The following is an 18336-nucleotide window of genomic DNA, read 5'->3' on the forward strand; positions in this document are numbered from 1 at the left end:
GTGGTGCTGCCCCACCGCTCCCCTGGAGGCTTCCCAGTGGGTCTGGGGAGGCTTAAAAAGTTTAAAAGTCCCCTGTCATCAGGAAGCCCCTACTGGGCAGAATAGATTTACACCCCATTTTGGGTATCATAAGTCAGCTGTCTCGTCCGCTCGCACAATGGAGTGAACAGCCAGGAGGGAGCCAACTAAAGTCAGCTCTTCCCCAAATTATGCCCCTGGACTGCCACAGCTATACTGGCAAGGGCACAGGGGTTCTGGCACCCAGGCAGGGCTGTGTCCGGTGTTGTATCCTAGTGCTGCGGATGGCTGAAGTGGTCGTGCGCTGCCTGTTTTGCCCCTCCCCCAGGACAAGTGCCCCAAGGAAGGCATATCTGCTGGGGCAGCCGCATGTCACTTCCACAAGTGGATTCATCCCCCCCCCCCTTTGGATAGGGCCAACAGTCTCTCAAAGCTGCCTTCTATATTATACTTCCTACCCCTCTGTAGTTTTTGTATATGTAGGTCCCCATTATTCTCAGCATTGCCCTTTTGGGTGGTCAAAGATGATGTCTCCTTTATTCACTGGCAGAAAAGCTGGTTGGACTCAGTTAATTATTTTCTAGATAAACTGTGTATGTTCCTGTTACATACGTACAAATTAGAGTCCTGTAAAGAAAATCGTCATGTTGCTTCATAGCACACAACACTAATTTCTGTACAGTCGTTGTGCATGTGACGTGACAAAGCAACTATTAATTAGGTGTGACTGAGGAAACCTTTACATGATTGGTACATGGTATATGTCCACAGTCCCAATCGAGAGCTGTCAAGCTCATGCCTTCATAAAACACTCATGCCACGATGGGGTTTTTTTGTTCTGAGGGTAATAAAAGGCTCATGTCAGGAGAACTTTGCTGATGACTGATTAGAATCATAGCCAAATTAAATGATCATCTCTAACTAATTGGATTAGTCTAAACTGATTAATGAAACCTCGAGTTCTATTTAGTGGAACGTGCCTTAAATCCAATTATTAGTCTGTCAAGGGATGCTAAACAATTGAAACGATCCATTCTGTAGGCCTTTTAATAAGGATGATTGGGGAAAAAAACCTAAGATTGTGGGTTGCGGGCGGTCAGACATTCTCAGTGCAGGGGAACTGCTATGATTATCTGTTCCTTGACTTGAAAACCATGCCACAAATAATGTATTTAAACCACCCCTCTAACCCCTCAAGTTGACTTTTAACAACTCTCTAGGGCTGATTCCGCATAGGCCAAAAACAGCAGTGTGAAAACAGTGTGAAAATGGTGTAAAAGGGTTTAAAACGGTGTAAAAGGGTTTATACTGTTTTCACACTGTTTTCACACCGTTGTTTTTGGCCCATGCGGAATCAGCCTAGAATTTTTTAGGCAAGAGACATTCAAGTATGGTTTGCCATTGTCTGTCCTCTTGTCATAGCCCTGGAATTCCTTGGAGGTCTCCCATCCAAATATTAGCCAGGGGCAGGCCTGAAAATGTGTCAATGGCCTAAGGTCACTCAGCAAACTTCCATGATGCAAGTGGGGACTTGAACTTGGGTTTCCCACGTCCCAGTCCAATTTCTACCTCAGTTAAAAATGGATGTCAGTCTTCACTCCAAGAAGCTTGCCACTGGCCCATTTTTCTTTGAGCCTCGGTGGCCAAATTGATTGTGCTATCCGAGTTCAACTGAAATTTTCGTCAGGAAGTCACAGTTTTTGTATTCTGGCACCTGAAGAAATAGGTTCATAAGTGTGACACAGGTAGGGATGCTCCAAAGCCCCTGGAATTTAGGGTTTTAAAAAGTAATCATGTAATGTTCTCTGCTGACTCTTCCTTTATCATGTTGATGAATCAGCATGGTTGATGAGATACTTTCTCCATGGGCATTAATTGTCAGGGGACGATCTCATCTCGCTGAGTTTCAGGAAAATAAAAGAGCATTGTTTGTGTATGTGTCTGGGGCAGGGGTCTGCAACATGTGGCTCTCCAGATGTTCATAGACTACAATTCCCATCAGCCCCTGGCAGGGGGCTGATGGGAATTGTAGTCCACGAACTTCTGGAGAGCCACAGGTTGCAGACCCCTGGTCTGGGGTCACAGCCTTTGTAACACACCCTCCCTCTCAGAGCAATACACACACCCCTTCCACACACGCAGAATAATGCACTTTCAATGTACTTTGAAGCTGGATTTTACTGTGCGGAATAGAAAGATCCACTTTCAAACAATTGTGGAAGTGGACTGAAGGTGCATTATTCTGCATGTGTGGAAGGGGCCACAGACATATGCATTCCCTCCTCTCCAGGACTGCATTATGCAGTTGTTGGTGCAATTTACATTAAATGCTAAAATACCATGTGTGAAAAGCTGTAAACAAAACAGCAACCCCCACCCCCCCTCAATAATTTAAAGAAAGGAATCTCTGGATGTTGTCATGTTTCCTGTGAACACAGACTTTCTCTGCATAGATCTGGGGGTTCATTCCTGTGCATTATAAAATTTCCAGTACAGGTTAAAGTGCAGATCATTTATGATGCTATACAATCTCCAGATGCACAGTGCAAAAACACTCACATGACAGGTGTGGAGAAAATGGAAGTTACTTGAAATTGGTAAATAAAGTAATTGGTTCCCCTGATTATGAAGGTGTTGGATTATGGGATCCTGATGTACCCCGATTTCAAAGCTAAAGATGCATGATATTAACAGGTCATTTCAGTGAATGGATGCCATTTCAACAATGCAAATTCAGTTTTAAACAAGCAAAGTAAAAGACATAAAATAACTGTAGCACAACAAAAGAAAGAAGGGTGGGGAAGTATATAGGAAGTGGATACTACTGGTCTTTTATACACAGCAGTCCAAAAGAGACAGAACAAACTCACAAAAAAAATCACTTTAAGATGGATTCACATGTTATGACAAAGGGTAGGAGCCAGCCAGTTTTTCTGCAGGTGATAAAGGAAGAGGTATTCCCTTTGGCCACTGAAAAACACTATGCTGAGAATCAGGGAGTTTGCATGTATAAAAGCCACGTGAGATGGAAGTTGTAGTATGGATGGGAACTGGGTGAGGTTGAGTGAAAAAGTTGTCTGGATCCACCCCAAAGAGAGGTTCGTCCATAAGGCTGTGCTTGTATGCTTCCCTGCCTCCTGCTTTGCGCATGAAGCATGATTGAAGACATTCTCTTTTGAACTAAACTTTAATTCATCATGATGTCTGAATGCAGACATTTGAGCAAAATGGCATTTTCCCCTCTGGGATACTAAGTCTCTGTTTAATTTCGATGCTGCAAGAATCTATCCTGGAATCTTCTGTATGGCGGATTCCGCATGGGCCAAAAACAGTGTTGTGAAAACAGTAGTGTGAAAATGCTGTAAACCCTTTTACACTGTTTTCAAACTGTTTTCACAATGCTGTTTTTGGCCCATGCGGAATCCGCCTATGCAAATCATGTCTTATATTCCTGGTCTATGTGCCAGCAGTATTTAAGTATAAAGGAAAGGTAGTACCTTTTAGGAGAAGTCTATGATGTATAATTTGTAGATGCTGCTCTTTCATTTATTTTTCTGAAAATGCGTGTTTTTAGATTGTTGTCACTTTGGGGATATTTTTTGTGCATATTTGTTTTATAGTTTGTTGTAAGCCACCATATGGATCCATTTAGATGGGATATAAATGTTTTCAACCAACTAATCAATCAATCAATCTCTGTTATACATTGGTTTTGTCAGGAAAAAGAGTGTTTTTTTAAAAAAAGCTATCACTATGTCCCCACAGTATAATAAACAACAGCTTCATGTTTTTACATTTTTAAATCTGTTTAAACTCAGCTGGCCACAGGCATTTCTCTTCTCCCAGTGGTCTAAAACAGGGCGGGAGAAAGGCAAACCATATAGACATCTAGGTAGTAAAGGCCCAGATATCATCTCCAGGTTACCACGATAGGGTTCTCTCAGAATTACAACTGATTTCCAGACTACAGTTTCCTTGGCACTCTTGGAGGGTGGATTCTCGGAAAACCATAGAGTCTTGGAGAAATGGAGGCTGTACAGTGACATCACACACCAGTGAGTTCTCACTGTCTTCAAACACCACCTTCCCCAGGCACTGTGCAAATTTCCAGAAATATCCCAACCTGGCAGTCTAACATCAGCATACTGAAACCTCATAGGTGTCAATGTTTTCAGGAGAGCTCTTAATATTGCATTCTTATGTCACACAAGAATTAAAATCAAAGTGGGCTGCATTCCCTTATCAGTATTATACCTACCAAGAGGGCTTTTTCTAAAGGCACAGCTTCACACCAATGGAACATTCCTGTACTGTCTAGCATGATGTCACTTATTTTTTCTTCTATAATAGTTGAACTTCTAGGTGGACAAAATGACGGATTAGTAGGAAACAGAATGGCCTAGTTGATGAGACCCTGGCATAATAAACGATGGCTTCTCCATAAAAAGCAGTTCCCCAACTAAACATAGGTCTTTTCCACTCAATATAAGTAAGATGTCCTGGACACCTTTTCAGCCCCAAAAGTACATAGTTGTACTCAGTTGGTCCTGTCAATTCTGGCAATATATAGGTTTCCTGTTTAAAATTTTCATTGAGCTATCTTACTAGCTACACAGACATAAATATGAGAACCATAGTCATTTGGAAAACCCATTGACCTCCCATTGAAAAGCACTGGGTTGACCTGTCCTCTGCAGAACAGTCTGCTTGTGCATGGGGCCCAATCAGGCTCTGAAATCCAACTTTGGCCCCACCCCTGAAATGCCCACAGTCATGACACACAGCATTTTGTGCCAGTGGGTTTGGGCAACAGAGCCAGCTTCCAGGTCAGGTACCATGAATCTGAGCAGTGCTCAGCCACCTGGGTAAGTTGCCTCTCTGCCAGCACATCTGCCCCTTGCACTGGAGGAAAGGGTATTTCTGCTGGCACATGGGAGTACCAGCTCCAGAGGGAGATCCCCCCCCCCCCGGATTGGGCTGCCCATAAAGCAAATACCCCATTGACCTTGAATGAAAATCTATATCTGATTTTTTCCCATGGATTTTATGTGTTTTTTACCATACAATATATGACATTGATGTATATAATATTGGCATCACACAAATAATAATGAAACACACACACACACACACACACATTTTATATGAAAACATCAGCACAAGGAAACAGAAACTGATGCTAAAATTAAGACTCATAGCTTTGGTTTGCCAAAGGGAGCAGTGGAATATTGGAATAGTGATTCTTTGGGTCCAAACTGCTGGAAGGAGAAATTCTAAGTCACCCTATTTAGTAAAGGCAGACATGATTGATGGGTCCTTGCCAAACACCTTTCTAGCCATCCCTGAAAAGTTCACGTTTGAATGCATCTTTAGGTTTGATTTTATGCAGCAGAAAGCAAATGTGGCGCGGGGTCACATTTCCTCTTTCTTTTTGCCATTTTGAATGGGTTTCTTGAAAGGAAATCACTGATAGTAGAGGATAATGTGAAAGAATAAATTAGCTGGTGTCTCTCAGTACACCTATGCCAAGAATAGACATTTCTGTCCATTAGTCATCTGGCACCTCCCCAGCATTTGAACCTCCTCCTTCCTGCCCAAATGATGGATTGGTCAGCTGGTGATTAAATTGTGTTTTGGCAAGAAAGAAGCTATCTTCTTGCAAGCTCTTTAAACTCAGCCCAGATCAGCAAATCAATCAGTGCACACTTTCCCATCATCATAAAACCATGATCTATGTACACAAGCTGTCACAGATGATATCTCCCTTCACTCAAATGTTATAGGAAGCATTGATGCCCTGGAGGAAACACCTGTCAGAGCTCTGGGTAGGGAAATAAAAAGGCAAGGCTGCTTGAAACACACTTCATCACCAAAGCATGCTTCTCTAGATATCATTGTGAAAGCCAAAAAAAGGAAAGAAAAAGAAAAGAAAAAGAAAAAAAGAATGCTCATCTATCTTTCTGGGCCTTAACTAACGTTCCCTTTCTGCAACATTCTCTGCAAATCAAAGGAGCTTTTCAGGAATCTACTTTTCTTGGGAAATCAGTGAATCATTTTGGAGAATGTACTGAAGATTTTCAGGAACATGAGGCATGAAGGATGAGGAGGTTAGAAATAGAAATATAGGGTCTGGGACAGGTTTGTGGCCAGATGTTCTGAGGACTTTTCACACTACCCTGTCCATGTATTATGACTTTGGTGATCCAGCTGTGCATAAAAGGAGATCATGCTATGCACCATTGCTATTTGGGCGAACAGAATGGTACATATATTTTCCAGCTTTGTTTGTCCCACCGAAAAGATGGATTTTTGCACATTTAAATGTCCTGATGTAGGAAAATAACCAGGTTGCCCTATACAGATGAAACTGAAACTGTATGCATTGGGAGGATTATGGGGAATTGGTTCTGGTGGGTTTTCCGGGCTGTGTGGCCGTGGTCTGGTGGATTTTGTTCCTAACGTTTTGCCTGCATCTGTGGCTGGCATCTTCAGAGGCGTATCATAGAGAAAAGTCTGTTACACACTGTGTCTGAGTGAGAAGGGAAAGTTTAGTGTGGTATATTGTCCATGTCCCAGGGTGGGGAACCAATCATTAAGTGTTTGGGTGGAACTTGCTATGCAAAGGTGTGGATGAGTGCATTGCAGTGCATTGGTGGGATTTATCCAGTCCATTTTTTTAAAGGTACTGGGAGCCAGGCTTTTGCTAATTTTTTAACATCTCGCTTCTTTCTTATTAAAGTTGTCCTGGTGTTTGTGGCCAGATTTCAATGGCCTCCCTGTGCAGTCTGGACATAGTAAGCTTCCTGAATCTCGTCCAGAATTTAAGTGTTCTCAAATAAAATATTATGTCCAGTTTTGTTTAACACATGTTCTGCAACTGCAGATTTTTCAGGATGGTTAAGCCGACAGTGTCTTTCGTGTTCCTTAATACGGGTCTGAATGCTGCGTTTTGTGATTCCTATGTAGACCTTTCCACAGCTACAGGGTATGCGATATACTCCTGCAGAAGTGCGGGGGTCTCTCTTGTCCTTTGCTGAATGTAGCATTTGCTGTATTTTCCTGATGGGTTTGAAGATGGTCTGTCGGTAATGCTTTTTCATCAGTTTCCCTATTTGATCCATGATTCCCTTGATGTATGGTAGAAATATTTTTTCCGGTGGTGGGCTGTTTCTCTTCAGTCCTCTGGGTTTATCTTGGCCTTAAAGGTCTTCTGATTTCTGTAGCGGAGTAGCCATTAGCCTGCAGCCACAAAGTCAGCTCCCAGTACTTAAAAAATGGACTGATAACCCCACCCGCAATACAATGCACTCAACCACACCTTTGCATAGCAAGTTCAACCCAAACACTTAATGATTGGTTCCCCACCCTGGGACATGGACAATATACCACACTAAACTTTCCCTTCTCACTTAGACACAGTGTGAAACAGACTTCCCTCTGTGATACACCTCTGAAGATGCCAGCCACAGATGCAGGCGAAATGTTAGGAACAAAATCCACCAGACCACGTCCACACAGCCCGGAAAACCCACCAGAACCAGTTTAATCCGGCCATGAAAACCTTCGACAATACATTATGGGTAATGTTTTCTCTCATTATGCAAGGCTAGAACATCAAAATCAGAACAACCAGAAAGGGCTAATTTCAGCTGTGTTTTTTCCCCCAACCCTATTGAAGCAAATCAAAGCTGGCGAATGAAGTCTTAAGCAGATGTATACCAGTGTAAGCCAATGGATTCCAGTGGGCTTGGACTGGACCAGAAGAACACATTGTAGAACGTTTTTATGAAATCTTTGCAAAACAAATGCAGAATCAAATCCTTTTTAGTAGGATCAGCTAAAACATCACTAAGTATTCACATGCTTTTGTGTTCTACAAACTGTGAAGAGCAGGATGCCAGAGAAAATGGTCTGATTCTGTAAGGACAACAACAACAACAAAGAGTCATAAGAACATCAAATGTCCATATAGTCCAGCACCCTGTCTCACACAGTGGCCAACCAGGTACTCCAGAGGTCCAAGCACTGGGGCAGGGGCTGAGGCCTTCAAAAGAACAGAGACTCTGCTTTTGTTCTTATCTGAAAACAAAGTTTCTGGTTCTTGTGGCATGTGGGGATACTTGTGAGAATTACCTGGTAAAATCCTGACAGCTGACGAAGGGCTGAGTAAGATTCCCAGAGATCAGGACCAGGAGGTCAGAATGCTACACAGCTCCTGGTCCTGTCCTCAGGCATTGCCCCTGTAAAGCAGGCTGCATTGAAACTATTCAGCAGGCTCCACTGTATTGTCCTTTTTATCTTGAGATCTGAGTGAAGTATATAAGCCCTGCTCTAGTACGTAAGACAGGACTTCACAATTCTGTTATGTTGATATTTCTTATGAATAATTCCAATTCTGAATTAAGCGAGAAAGTAGCCAAATTTTTGCAAGAAGCCAGAAAGTTGCATCATGCTAAGAATGGGAGATAAACTGTGGCATTTTAAAATTCATTTCTGTAAAAATGGGCCATTTTTACTTGTTTGTTCACGCTTAATTTAAAATCTCAGTTTTTCACTATGGATCATGCTATGTATTTTTACACCAATAAAGGCATACGGCGCGGTATGATGTGGTATGCTACGGGCTGGTACTGTAGTGGGGTAATTAGGATGGGGTAGGCACGCACATTTCATGGTGTTCATCCTACAATTTGATCTGGGAATAAAGCACACACACTCGCACAAATAAAATAAAACAAGGAGCTTGAATAGGCCATTTTCCTTGCCTTATCTTGTTTTGCTACTCTACCAAGAAGATATGAAACCATCACACTTGCTGTTGGAAGGACTGCTATTTAATTTTTATTGCACCCTTCCTCTGAAGGGTTCAGCATGACATACACACTCTCTTCTTTGCGTTCCAGTTTTGAATCACAGCAATCCTCTGTGGCAGGCTGAACTGGCCCAAAGATATGAACCGGGATTTGAACCTGGGTTATTCTGATCTGTCCAGGCGCTATAAATCACAGCAGTTTTCATACAACACTATGGGAATATTCTCGCAAAGAAACGTGGTCGATTTCAAATGTAGCAAAGACTGCATAATGTTTCCTTTTCACTTTAATGCAGTGTTTTGGGAAACAGTTGACTCTGCCTCAGTATTTCATTACCATGAATTAACACCACTTGATCTATAACAGCTCAACAATATGTTTTGCTCATGATCATGGAAAATTTAATAAATGTATACATGTTTGGAAGGGCTTATTGTAATTGAAAATGATTATTATTTATAGCATTCCAACCACTAATCAGCAAAAGGCCCCTGTAGACAGATAAAACAAATCACCAAGTACATGGTAACATTTTAATAATGATTATATTTACCGTGTTGGGAGAAGAGTACAAACAAAATGATATTTAGTTTAGTTATGAACTATTTATTTACAAAGAAAGAAAGAGAATGAATGAATGAGAGAGAGAGAGAGAGAGAGAGAGAGAGAGAGAGAGAGAGAGAGAGAGATATTCCCTGTAGAAGTTCCAAGAAAATACTTGGAATATGCAAGCAATAACAATAACAGCAGCAGCAGCAGCAAAACACTGTATCTTTGCCTTTGGGCCTAACTAATTCTTGACAACTTCAGATGAAACTGTAAATGGTTGCTGGCTGAAAAATCAGTGTTTCTCCTGCTGAGCCACTGATATAAAATCTGCAGTAAATCTTCCATAAAGCATACTACTAAAACACTGAAAGCGCAAAAGGTAAAGGTAGTCCATTGTGCAAGCGTTGAGACATTACTGACCCATGGGGTGACATCACATCATGATGTTTACAGGAAGACAATGTTCACAGGATGGTTTGCCATTGCCTTCCCCAGTCATCTACAGTTTACCACAGCAAGCTGGGTACTCATTTTACAAACCTCAAAAGGATGGAAGGCTGTCAACCTTGAGCCCGCTACCTGAAATTGACTTCTGTCGAGATCTAACTCAGGTGAAAGCTATATCTGCACACTGAAATAGACTCTCTAAAAAGATTGGAAATAATCCAAGTAAATAATTGGGAAATATACCAGCCATGATGGATGAACTTCTGAAGGAGTTTAAAGAAATTAAATCTGTTTTTTCCCAACTTGTACAGCTGGAAGAAGACTGAGAGACAACAAAGGAGGAGGTCAAAGATTTGAAAAAAACAACAACCTTATTCTGTACAAATGGAACTTAAATCTTATGATCAAGTCATACTATGTCTCAAATATCAGACCAGAGTGAAGGCCTTAAGGCTGAGAATATGCAGATACCAGAGAAACAGGATTCTTCAAAAGATTGGAAAAAGTCTATAGAGTTAACTAAAAAGATCTAAAATTACAGGATGTTTTCAGTGATATTGTCATCTTTGCAAAAGAAACTGTTGATCAAATCTTAGGCAAATTCCACATGGTTCCCTACAGCAGTATCAAGCCCCAGGGCCGTTCACACGCTAAGGTGCAAACGACCCCAGAGCGACTGTGGTCTGTGGGGGCACCTCCGCACAGAGGCGCTTCCATTTTCTTTCCCCACACTTTCCTTCTCTCTCTGCAGAGCTCCGCAGGGACAGGGAGGCATGTCCACGCTGCCCTCTGACCCCAAGGTGCTCCACAGGGAGAGATAATGAAGGCACCAAAAAGCAGTGCCTCCAACCCAGTGCCATTCCCATGGTGCCAGCTGGGAAACACTGTTCTGCCCTGGTGGGAAATGCATTTCTGCTCTGGTGGGGGGGGGGGGAAGTATGGTGCTGCCTCATGAAGGCAGCACCCATGTGAACAGCACCCCCGGAAACAGTGTTTTTACCATTCCAGGGCACTGTTTTTGGCCGTGCGGACTCCGCCTTAGTGACTCATACAAAATCACCACTCAAGATGGAGGAGAAAGATGTAATTGTGATAAAAGAAATACCCTTGATAGTCTTACAAAAGAGAAAAGACTTTGCTTTTCTAGCTGATAATCTAAGGAAGGAACAGATACAATTGCCTTGTCTTAAATGGGAGGGTCTTCTTTTCACATACAAAAGACAGCAACAGAATCACCTCTACAGCAAGTGCTAAAGAATGTTTCAAAAGGAACAATAAGGATGCTACTTAAAATATCTAGTTGTTGAATTATTTAAATATTATGATGAAACCTGATAAACAGATTAAAAAGTCATATATGAATGTTAATACTAACCCTAGAGAAACGTTAGATGTAAGTTTTAATTATATAAATTTGTGGAAGAGATGTTTAAGGAGGGATAGAGGATTTTCATATATAAGTCTTAATTTTTTAAACTAAGTTAGGGAAATAATGTCACAATATAGTTATATCTGCATTTACTTTGCTATTTTTTAGAGATGAAATTTGGTTTAATGTACATACGAAGGTTTTAAAGCTTTCTAATTTTGATATCAAGGAAAAGTTTATTATATTATGGATAACTTCAACAACAGGAGAAGTCCAAATTTTTTAGTTATTTTTAGTTTTTCACCCATGTTGCCTTTATAGTTCTGATATTATGACCACATCTCTAATGAAGAGGTTCTCTGAAGCAGCGGCATGTGCAAACGACATACGATTGTTGCGCACAGAAGACTATGACTGGCTGGCCACATCCTTTGTGTGGAGAATGGTCAGATCCCAAAGACTGCAATGAGGTGGATACCCCCTGATCCCAAATGACAGTGAGGATGCTTCCAAAACACTTGGGCCGTTTCCGCACGACGTAAGCCTTTTATGGCGCCCACAGGGGACACGGCAAAACGCCTCTTATTCCCAGGGAGCCATTTCGCGACGAAGCGGCGCTGCTGCAAGCGCGAGCAGCAGCCGACCTGACTTCACTCCCCTCCCCAGGGCGGGCGCTTCAGGCCACCTAAACAACAACCCCTTTAAATGGTTGTTTTTAGCCCCAACAAGGCGTGTTCCCTGCGATGCGGTCGCGAGAACAGCACCGCCGGGAACACCCTTCATTTCCTTTCCGTCCACTCACCTTGTCCCTGTTGTCCGCCTGCTGGCCTCCGAAGCCCCTCCCTCACTGTCCTCCGACCCCCCCGGAGGTCAGGAGGGGCAGCGTGGAAGCGAGGAGCTTCAGAAACCAGCAGGCTGATGACGGAGGACAAAAGGTGAGTGGGACGAAAGGAGGGCAGAGGCGACTCCATCGCGAAGACGCCTGTCCTCCGCCGGCCTCACCCTGAGGCCGCTTTACACGCTATTAACGTGCCAGCGGCAACCTCCGCCCCGCCGGCAGAATTCTTGCCGGCGTGGGGGCGCCTGGGGGGCCGTGCGGAAACGGCCTTGGAGGAGAAAATTCGAACAAGACCTGAAGGCACTGAATATTTCATGGGAAGAGGTGGAAACACTGGCTCTGAATTGACCAGAAATCGCTGGAGAGCACTTTGTTGCCCAATATGCTATTTAGCATACGGGAGGAGGAGGAGGAGGGAGGAGGAGGAGGAGGACTGACCGGATCGCTCTGAGGACTGACTACTGTGTAATTGTTCTTATTAGTTTTCTTGCAGTAGTTATAAAATCAATGAAAATTATATAAAAAGAGATCTCACTCAGGTCATAAGCAAAGCTTTGACTGCAATACTGCATCTTACTGCTCTGTACCATGGAGCTCACTACCTCCATTTTATCAAGCAAGTAACAGAATCAGGACTTAATTATGAAAAAAAATCCCAGAATTGCAGGTGGTATGAATGGAAAATGCAAAGTATAAGGAAAATGGAGAGAAGGGCACACCTTAATGTAGTATAATGTAATGTAACAACAATGCTATCAGTCAAAGGGTCTGTTTAGCACATGGGATGCTACCACTATCCTGTCCTTTATGTAATAGTAATGAAATTAACAAGCAGTCTTTCAGTGTAGCGTGAATCAGGAAGGTACTCAAACAGCCAGTACATGTGATTGTAGCTGCTCTGAGTTTTGCTATCTTGATTAGCATGAATTGCCCTATTGTTATGATTTCAGACTAATGGGCATTCAGGGACGCGACAAAAGAAGGTTAATGTTCCTTAATGACCAGGGATGATTTCTTTAATGTCTAGAAATATCTCCCTTCCATCTTCTGAATGTGAAACCAATCAGAGCCAGAGGGCAGAGAAACTGTAGTAAATTCAAGGTGGGGAGGGGGTGGGGAAGAGAGCAATGTGTATAACCGAATTGAAAGCAGTGAAGAGGAACTGCCTATAGGCCTAAGTACTTCTCTGTTTGGGACTTGGATGCAGCACCAGTGGTTGGGCTCCTTGTAATATATTCTGCTTGACTATTTGTAAATAGAATGAATATTGCAAAAATAAAGGCTCCCTGCTTCCATAAGCAGAGAATCCAGAGGCCACACAACACGTTAGCTTCCTTTGGATGAGAGAGCAAGGAGCCTTTAGCATAGTTGAACTGGAGTCCAGTTCTATCTTAAAGAATGTACTCCACCATGGGCTTATGTGAATTAGAGCCAACTTCGTCTGATGAGCACAGCGTCCATTCATAAGACATAGACGGGTATGAAGAGATGTTACAAAGGGAACAAAAAAGTTAGTTGGAAACAAGAACCAGGAAAAGAGTGGGTGAGAACTATGTTCTAGTTTAGCCTACTTCACAGGATTGTTGTGAGGATAAACCTTTAAACCTTCTTGGAGGAAAGACAAAAACATTGTAAACTTGTATTGTCGAAGGCTTTCACGGCCGGAATCACTTAGGTGCTGTGTGGTTTCCGGGCTGTATGGCCGTGTTCTAGCAGCATTCTCTCCTGACTTTTCGCCTGCATCTGTGGCTGGCATCTTCTGAAGATGCCAGCCACAGATGCAGGCGAAACGTCAGGAGAGAATGCTGCTAGAACACGGCCATACAGCCCGGAAACCACACAGCACCATTGTAAACTTATTTCCAACCAGAGCTAATGTCTTAGGAACTCCACCTTCAGTCTTGGTGATCTCTCTTCCAGGTCCTAAGCCTGCTCAGTTTCCAACTTATGGTGTCCACCATAAACTAATTCCTGTGCCGGGGGGGGGGGGGGGTTTGTCTGGCTTGGATCTACTGCCAATCAGTTTGACTGGATGACCCTGAATTCTAACACATGGAGTAAGGGAAACAATTTTCCTTCCAGTTTCTCCAGATGCACAAAATTTGATAAAGTTCTATCACCTTCCCTTCCAAAGTTTATACCTTCTTCCTGCTGGGATGATTAAAAGACATACCTTCTGCGCTGCCCACCTAACATCATTCAGCTATGACAGTGTACTCTTAGGAACTGAGACAATTCACTGCAGGAAAGCTCCATTTTAATCCAGAATCCTCACAAATTTTAGAAATTCTGAGGACGGATTCCTTAACGATTTGCTAATTGTATGGGGATGTGCTAAAATGACAGAAAATGAAAACATATTGGGGGGAAAAAAGAGATGAACAATTGTAAAACATACAAAATAAGATTGAAACAATGTAAATATATAGTTTTAAAATTATGTAAAGATGTAGAGGCTGGGCAAGAGACAATTTAAAAATCTTAAGTGGTTGTCAGAAGGCCTGGAAAAATGTTCTGTCCCTTTAACATGGGTTTATTGTGTGGAAATAGGCCGTTGAAGGTTTTTATGGTAAGGATATAAATAACATCATTGGATAAATGACCCTCTACGTGCTTTCATGCCAGTCTTTCATTTAACTGGAAAATCTAGCACCTAGCATGTGAGATCTGTAAGCTAATTCTGTGTGAGGTATTTTCTTTTTGCCTGTCCTGAATGTCCTGAATTTGATTCTGAAGTGAAGCAAAGGATTAAAGTGAGTGATCTTGGATTGGTGGTGATTCTTTTAAGCTCACACTGCACCTGGGTTGCTGCCTCCAGGTGGTGGCTGGAAATTGCCCACTTACTGAATTCCAGGCAACAGAGATCAGTTGATCTGGAGAAAATGACCACTTTGGAAGGTGGACGCTATAGCATTACAGTCCACTGAAATCCTTCCACCCCACTGGGCTCGGAGTATTTCCCAACCTGAAGCTGGCCAGCTGCTTCCTTACTCTGACATAAGAGCAAAGTGAGGCAGGAGGACTGGCTGGCCTTCCAGTCCCCTGGATCAACCTGAACCTGAAAGTCAAGTTTTTCATGCTTGATATCCAGTTTACAGTGAACCAACCGCTTAGTAACATTGCCCGGAAACAAACAAAAAAGTCATGTCCTTTTAACAGAGATTTAATAAGTAGAAATGGGTGGCTGAAGCTTTCCATGACAGGAAGTGAAATCATATCACTTGGCATTTGCTGCGGATCAAGAAGATATGGAAAGGACAGCTGAAGGGACTGGTTTCAAAGTACTGGGGTGAATATGAAATATGCTAGGAAGCAGTTATAAAAAATGGTAAGCTATTTAAAAAATTAGTACGTATTCAAAAAACAGGTATGTGTGGGGTGGTGGTGGTAGTGGAGCGTGCTGTTTTTCCTGTATGGATGGGTCATGGCTGGTGATGTCTTCTTGAACTATCTGTATTGTGAGACGCAGCCCTGTTTGTGGGGGGTTGCCATTCATGCAGAAGGACAATTGTGACAATGGCTTAGATGTGCCTTCTGGCCTTTTTAACATGCAAGTTAAGATTTTCCTCTTTTGCAAGAACGCAGGCAGCTAGAATTTCCCAGAAACCCCGCTGTGGAGTAAAAGCCAGGTAAGGTCAGAAGTTAAAACCGCCCTGTCCAAACTGACAATACAGGGGAGCTTTCTTTCATGTAACGAAACCTTCTCCACCCTGCCTGTCTCTCGTTTCTAGAGAACACAGTTTTACACTTGTCCTTCACACAAATAACCCGAGGGTGGGAATTATTCAGAAAGCTCATGTTTGACACCCCATCTGTTCATTTCTGACAGCGATATATAATGTAAAGCTATAAAAACTTGAAAAATAATGCAATATAAAAAGAGATTGACTCGGCTCCAAGAGGCCATAAACGGTAACAAATACCACTGTGTGATTTATTTTCTGCTGTAATCTTTACAGTAAGTCATCTTTCAGACATCTCCTCGTGACAGGTTTTAATAATATTAATGCCCAGAGCAATCCAAATCATCGCCAATAGACATATTTATCAAGCTGCCAATCCAAGTAAATGAAATTCTATAAGCAATAATGTAACATGTTAAAAGGGAGCTAATAAAACAAGTCAGTAGAGAAATATTACTTCAAAGAATTCTCCTCTCTCTCTCTAATCCGTCCCTGAATGTTATACCGCCAAAATGCAAATCTTTTTTTTTTCCCTTCCGTGATTTATCACTCCGAAAATATCAGTGACCTTTCTCCAGGCTCCTGCACAGCCTTCATAAAGAGTCTGATGCATCCTGCCAGATTAACTAGATGTGGGGCTGCTTAGAATTACGGCTCCCCCCCCCTCTCACTTTTGCCTTTGGACCAGGATGTGATGGGTAGCTTCAAAGAATAAGATCTTAAATCCTGAAGATTTATTAAAGACTGACATGCCCTAACTATACCTTGGCAACTCAGCAGGTATTTATGAACAATTATCCAGATGCTAGATAAGTTTCAATTAAGTAGGAACACAAATTTGCTTTTTTTAAAGCTGTCTTTTTCTTTCATGTAGCTCATTTTTAATGAATGTTTTGTTTGGTTAAAATGCTCAGATGTTTTTTGTTTTTTTAAAAAAAACCTCTCAGGATTTAAGCCAAGCCAGAGCTGCTGCACCCAGTTTGTACTTTTGTCAGATTATTATCTTATGCTTTCCTCCAAGGAGCCGAGAGCAGCGTGCATGGTTCTCTTCTCAACATTTGATGCCCTGAATAACCCGTTTCTCGGCTTGTGACTAACCCAGGATAATTCAGTGGACTGTATGGTTGAACGGTGGTCTCTTTGTGTGTGCGGGGTTGAAGCCAGAACTCCAAAGTCCTACCCTGACATTTGAACACTTTGAACATGGGATGCTGGTACACTGGAGGCCATTTTTTGATGGGGTTGAGGTGGGGATGGCGAAGGCTTACCGAAGTGGTGCCTTACATGGTGATCAGGGTAGGGTGTTTTAGCTGCTTGGGCTAACAATATTTAACTGTCAGTCATATGTCTTGAGAGCTCATTAATCACTATTAATAGTGGTACATGGGGGTTGAAAATAATGGTGTGGGAAGATGGGTGAGGAGCCAAACAGGTATTTACCACCTGTACAACTTCCATCCTAATAAACTGGAACAGAAACAAACCACACCAGGGTTCCTGAAGGACTATCTCCTCCCATACTGTCCAGCCGACCAAAACTTAGAGACACAAGTGGCTGGAGTAGAGGGGAAATAGTTATATTCCTCTGCAATTTGCTCTGTCAGCAGGTACCCGGTACAGTCAGAAGCTAGTTTTGATTGCACCTGAAGTTGATAATAATTTGTTCCTTAACAGTGATGTTTCTGTGAATTTCTTTGCTGATAAAATCTCTCTTATCCTCCACTATTAGGGTGCCAGAGAGAAGGTGGATCTGTTACCTTAGGTGTCAAAAAGCATCTGCTTGTCAGTGCTCTAAATATAAATTCAGATTGATTTTGCCTCTGGATGCTGGCAGGATCCTAGGTGTTGTGAAAAGCACCACTGTCCCATTTGATCTTTAGCCCATGAATTTGTAAAATCATGACAGGAAAAGGTAGCAGGATACCTATTTATTTATTTATTTATTTAGTAATATTTCCATACTGCCTCTGAAGAGTCCTGCTTGAGGTAGCTTGCAATTGAAAACCACAGTATAAATACAAGCCGATAATAAAAACACGAGCCATTAGACATCAGCCGCAAAACAGAGCAGACCGTTAAACATCTAATTAAAATCCTGAGTTAAAAAGATGGGTTTTAGCCTGGGCCTCAAGAGGGAGGACGTTCCATAGGTGAGAAGCCACCACAGAAAATATCCTGTCTCTAGTCACCACTGGCTTCACCTCTGAAGGCAGAGGCACAAAGAACAGGGTTTGAGAGGTAGATTTTAGCTGGTGGGCTGGATAGTATGGGAGGAGATAATTCTTCAGGCACCCTGCCCCCAAGCCATTTAGGGTCTTAAAACTAAGAACCAGCACTTTGACTTTCCCCCAGAAACAGATGGGTAACCAGTGCAGATCTTTCAGCATGGTGATATCCCTGCAACCAACCCAACAATAGTCTCAGTGGATCAACTGACGTTTCAAAACCATTTTCAAAGGCAGCTCCACACAGAGTGCATTACACTAACATAACTTGAATGTCCCTTCCTTGAGACAGGGTATTTTTCAGAAGCCTTTGAACAAAATAGTCATTAGTCAGCTTCTTTAAAAGTCTTCACTTGGTTCAAAAACTTCTCTAAAATGGTTCAAAACATCACTG

General features: G+C 42.3%; 1 protein-coding gene across 1 annotated transcript in view; it reads right to left on the reverse strand.

Moving 5' to 3' along the window:
- The window catches only part of KCNU1 (potassium calcium-activated channel subfamily U member 1), a 92160-nt gene that overhangs the window by 25910 nt on the left and 47914 nt on the right, over positions 1–18336 (reverse strand). Inside the window, exon 23 of the mRNA XM_048513086.1 lies at positions 4277–4376. Coding sequence (XP_048369043.1) covers positions 4277–4376 — 100 coding nt within the window. The remainder of the gene's footprint in view (positions 1–4276; positions 4377–18336) is intronic.

Source organism: Sphaerodactylus townsendi, linkage group LG12 (assembly GCF_021028975.2).
Source record: "Sphaerodactylus townsendi isolate TG3544 linkage group LG12, MPM_Stown_v2.3, whole genome shotgun sequence".
Taxonomy (NCBI): Eukaryota; Metazoa; Chordata; class Lepidosauria; order Squamata; family Sphaerodactylidae; genus Sphaerodactylus; species Sphaerodactylus townsendi.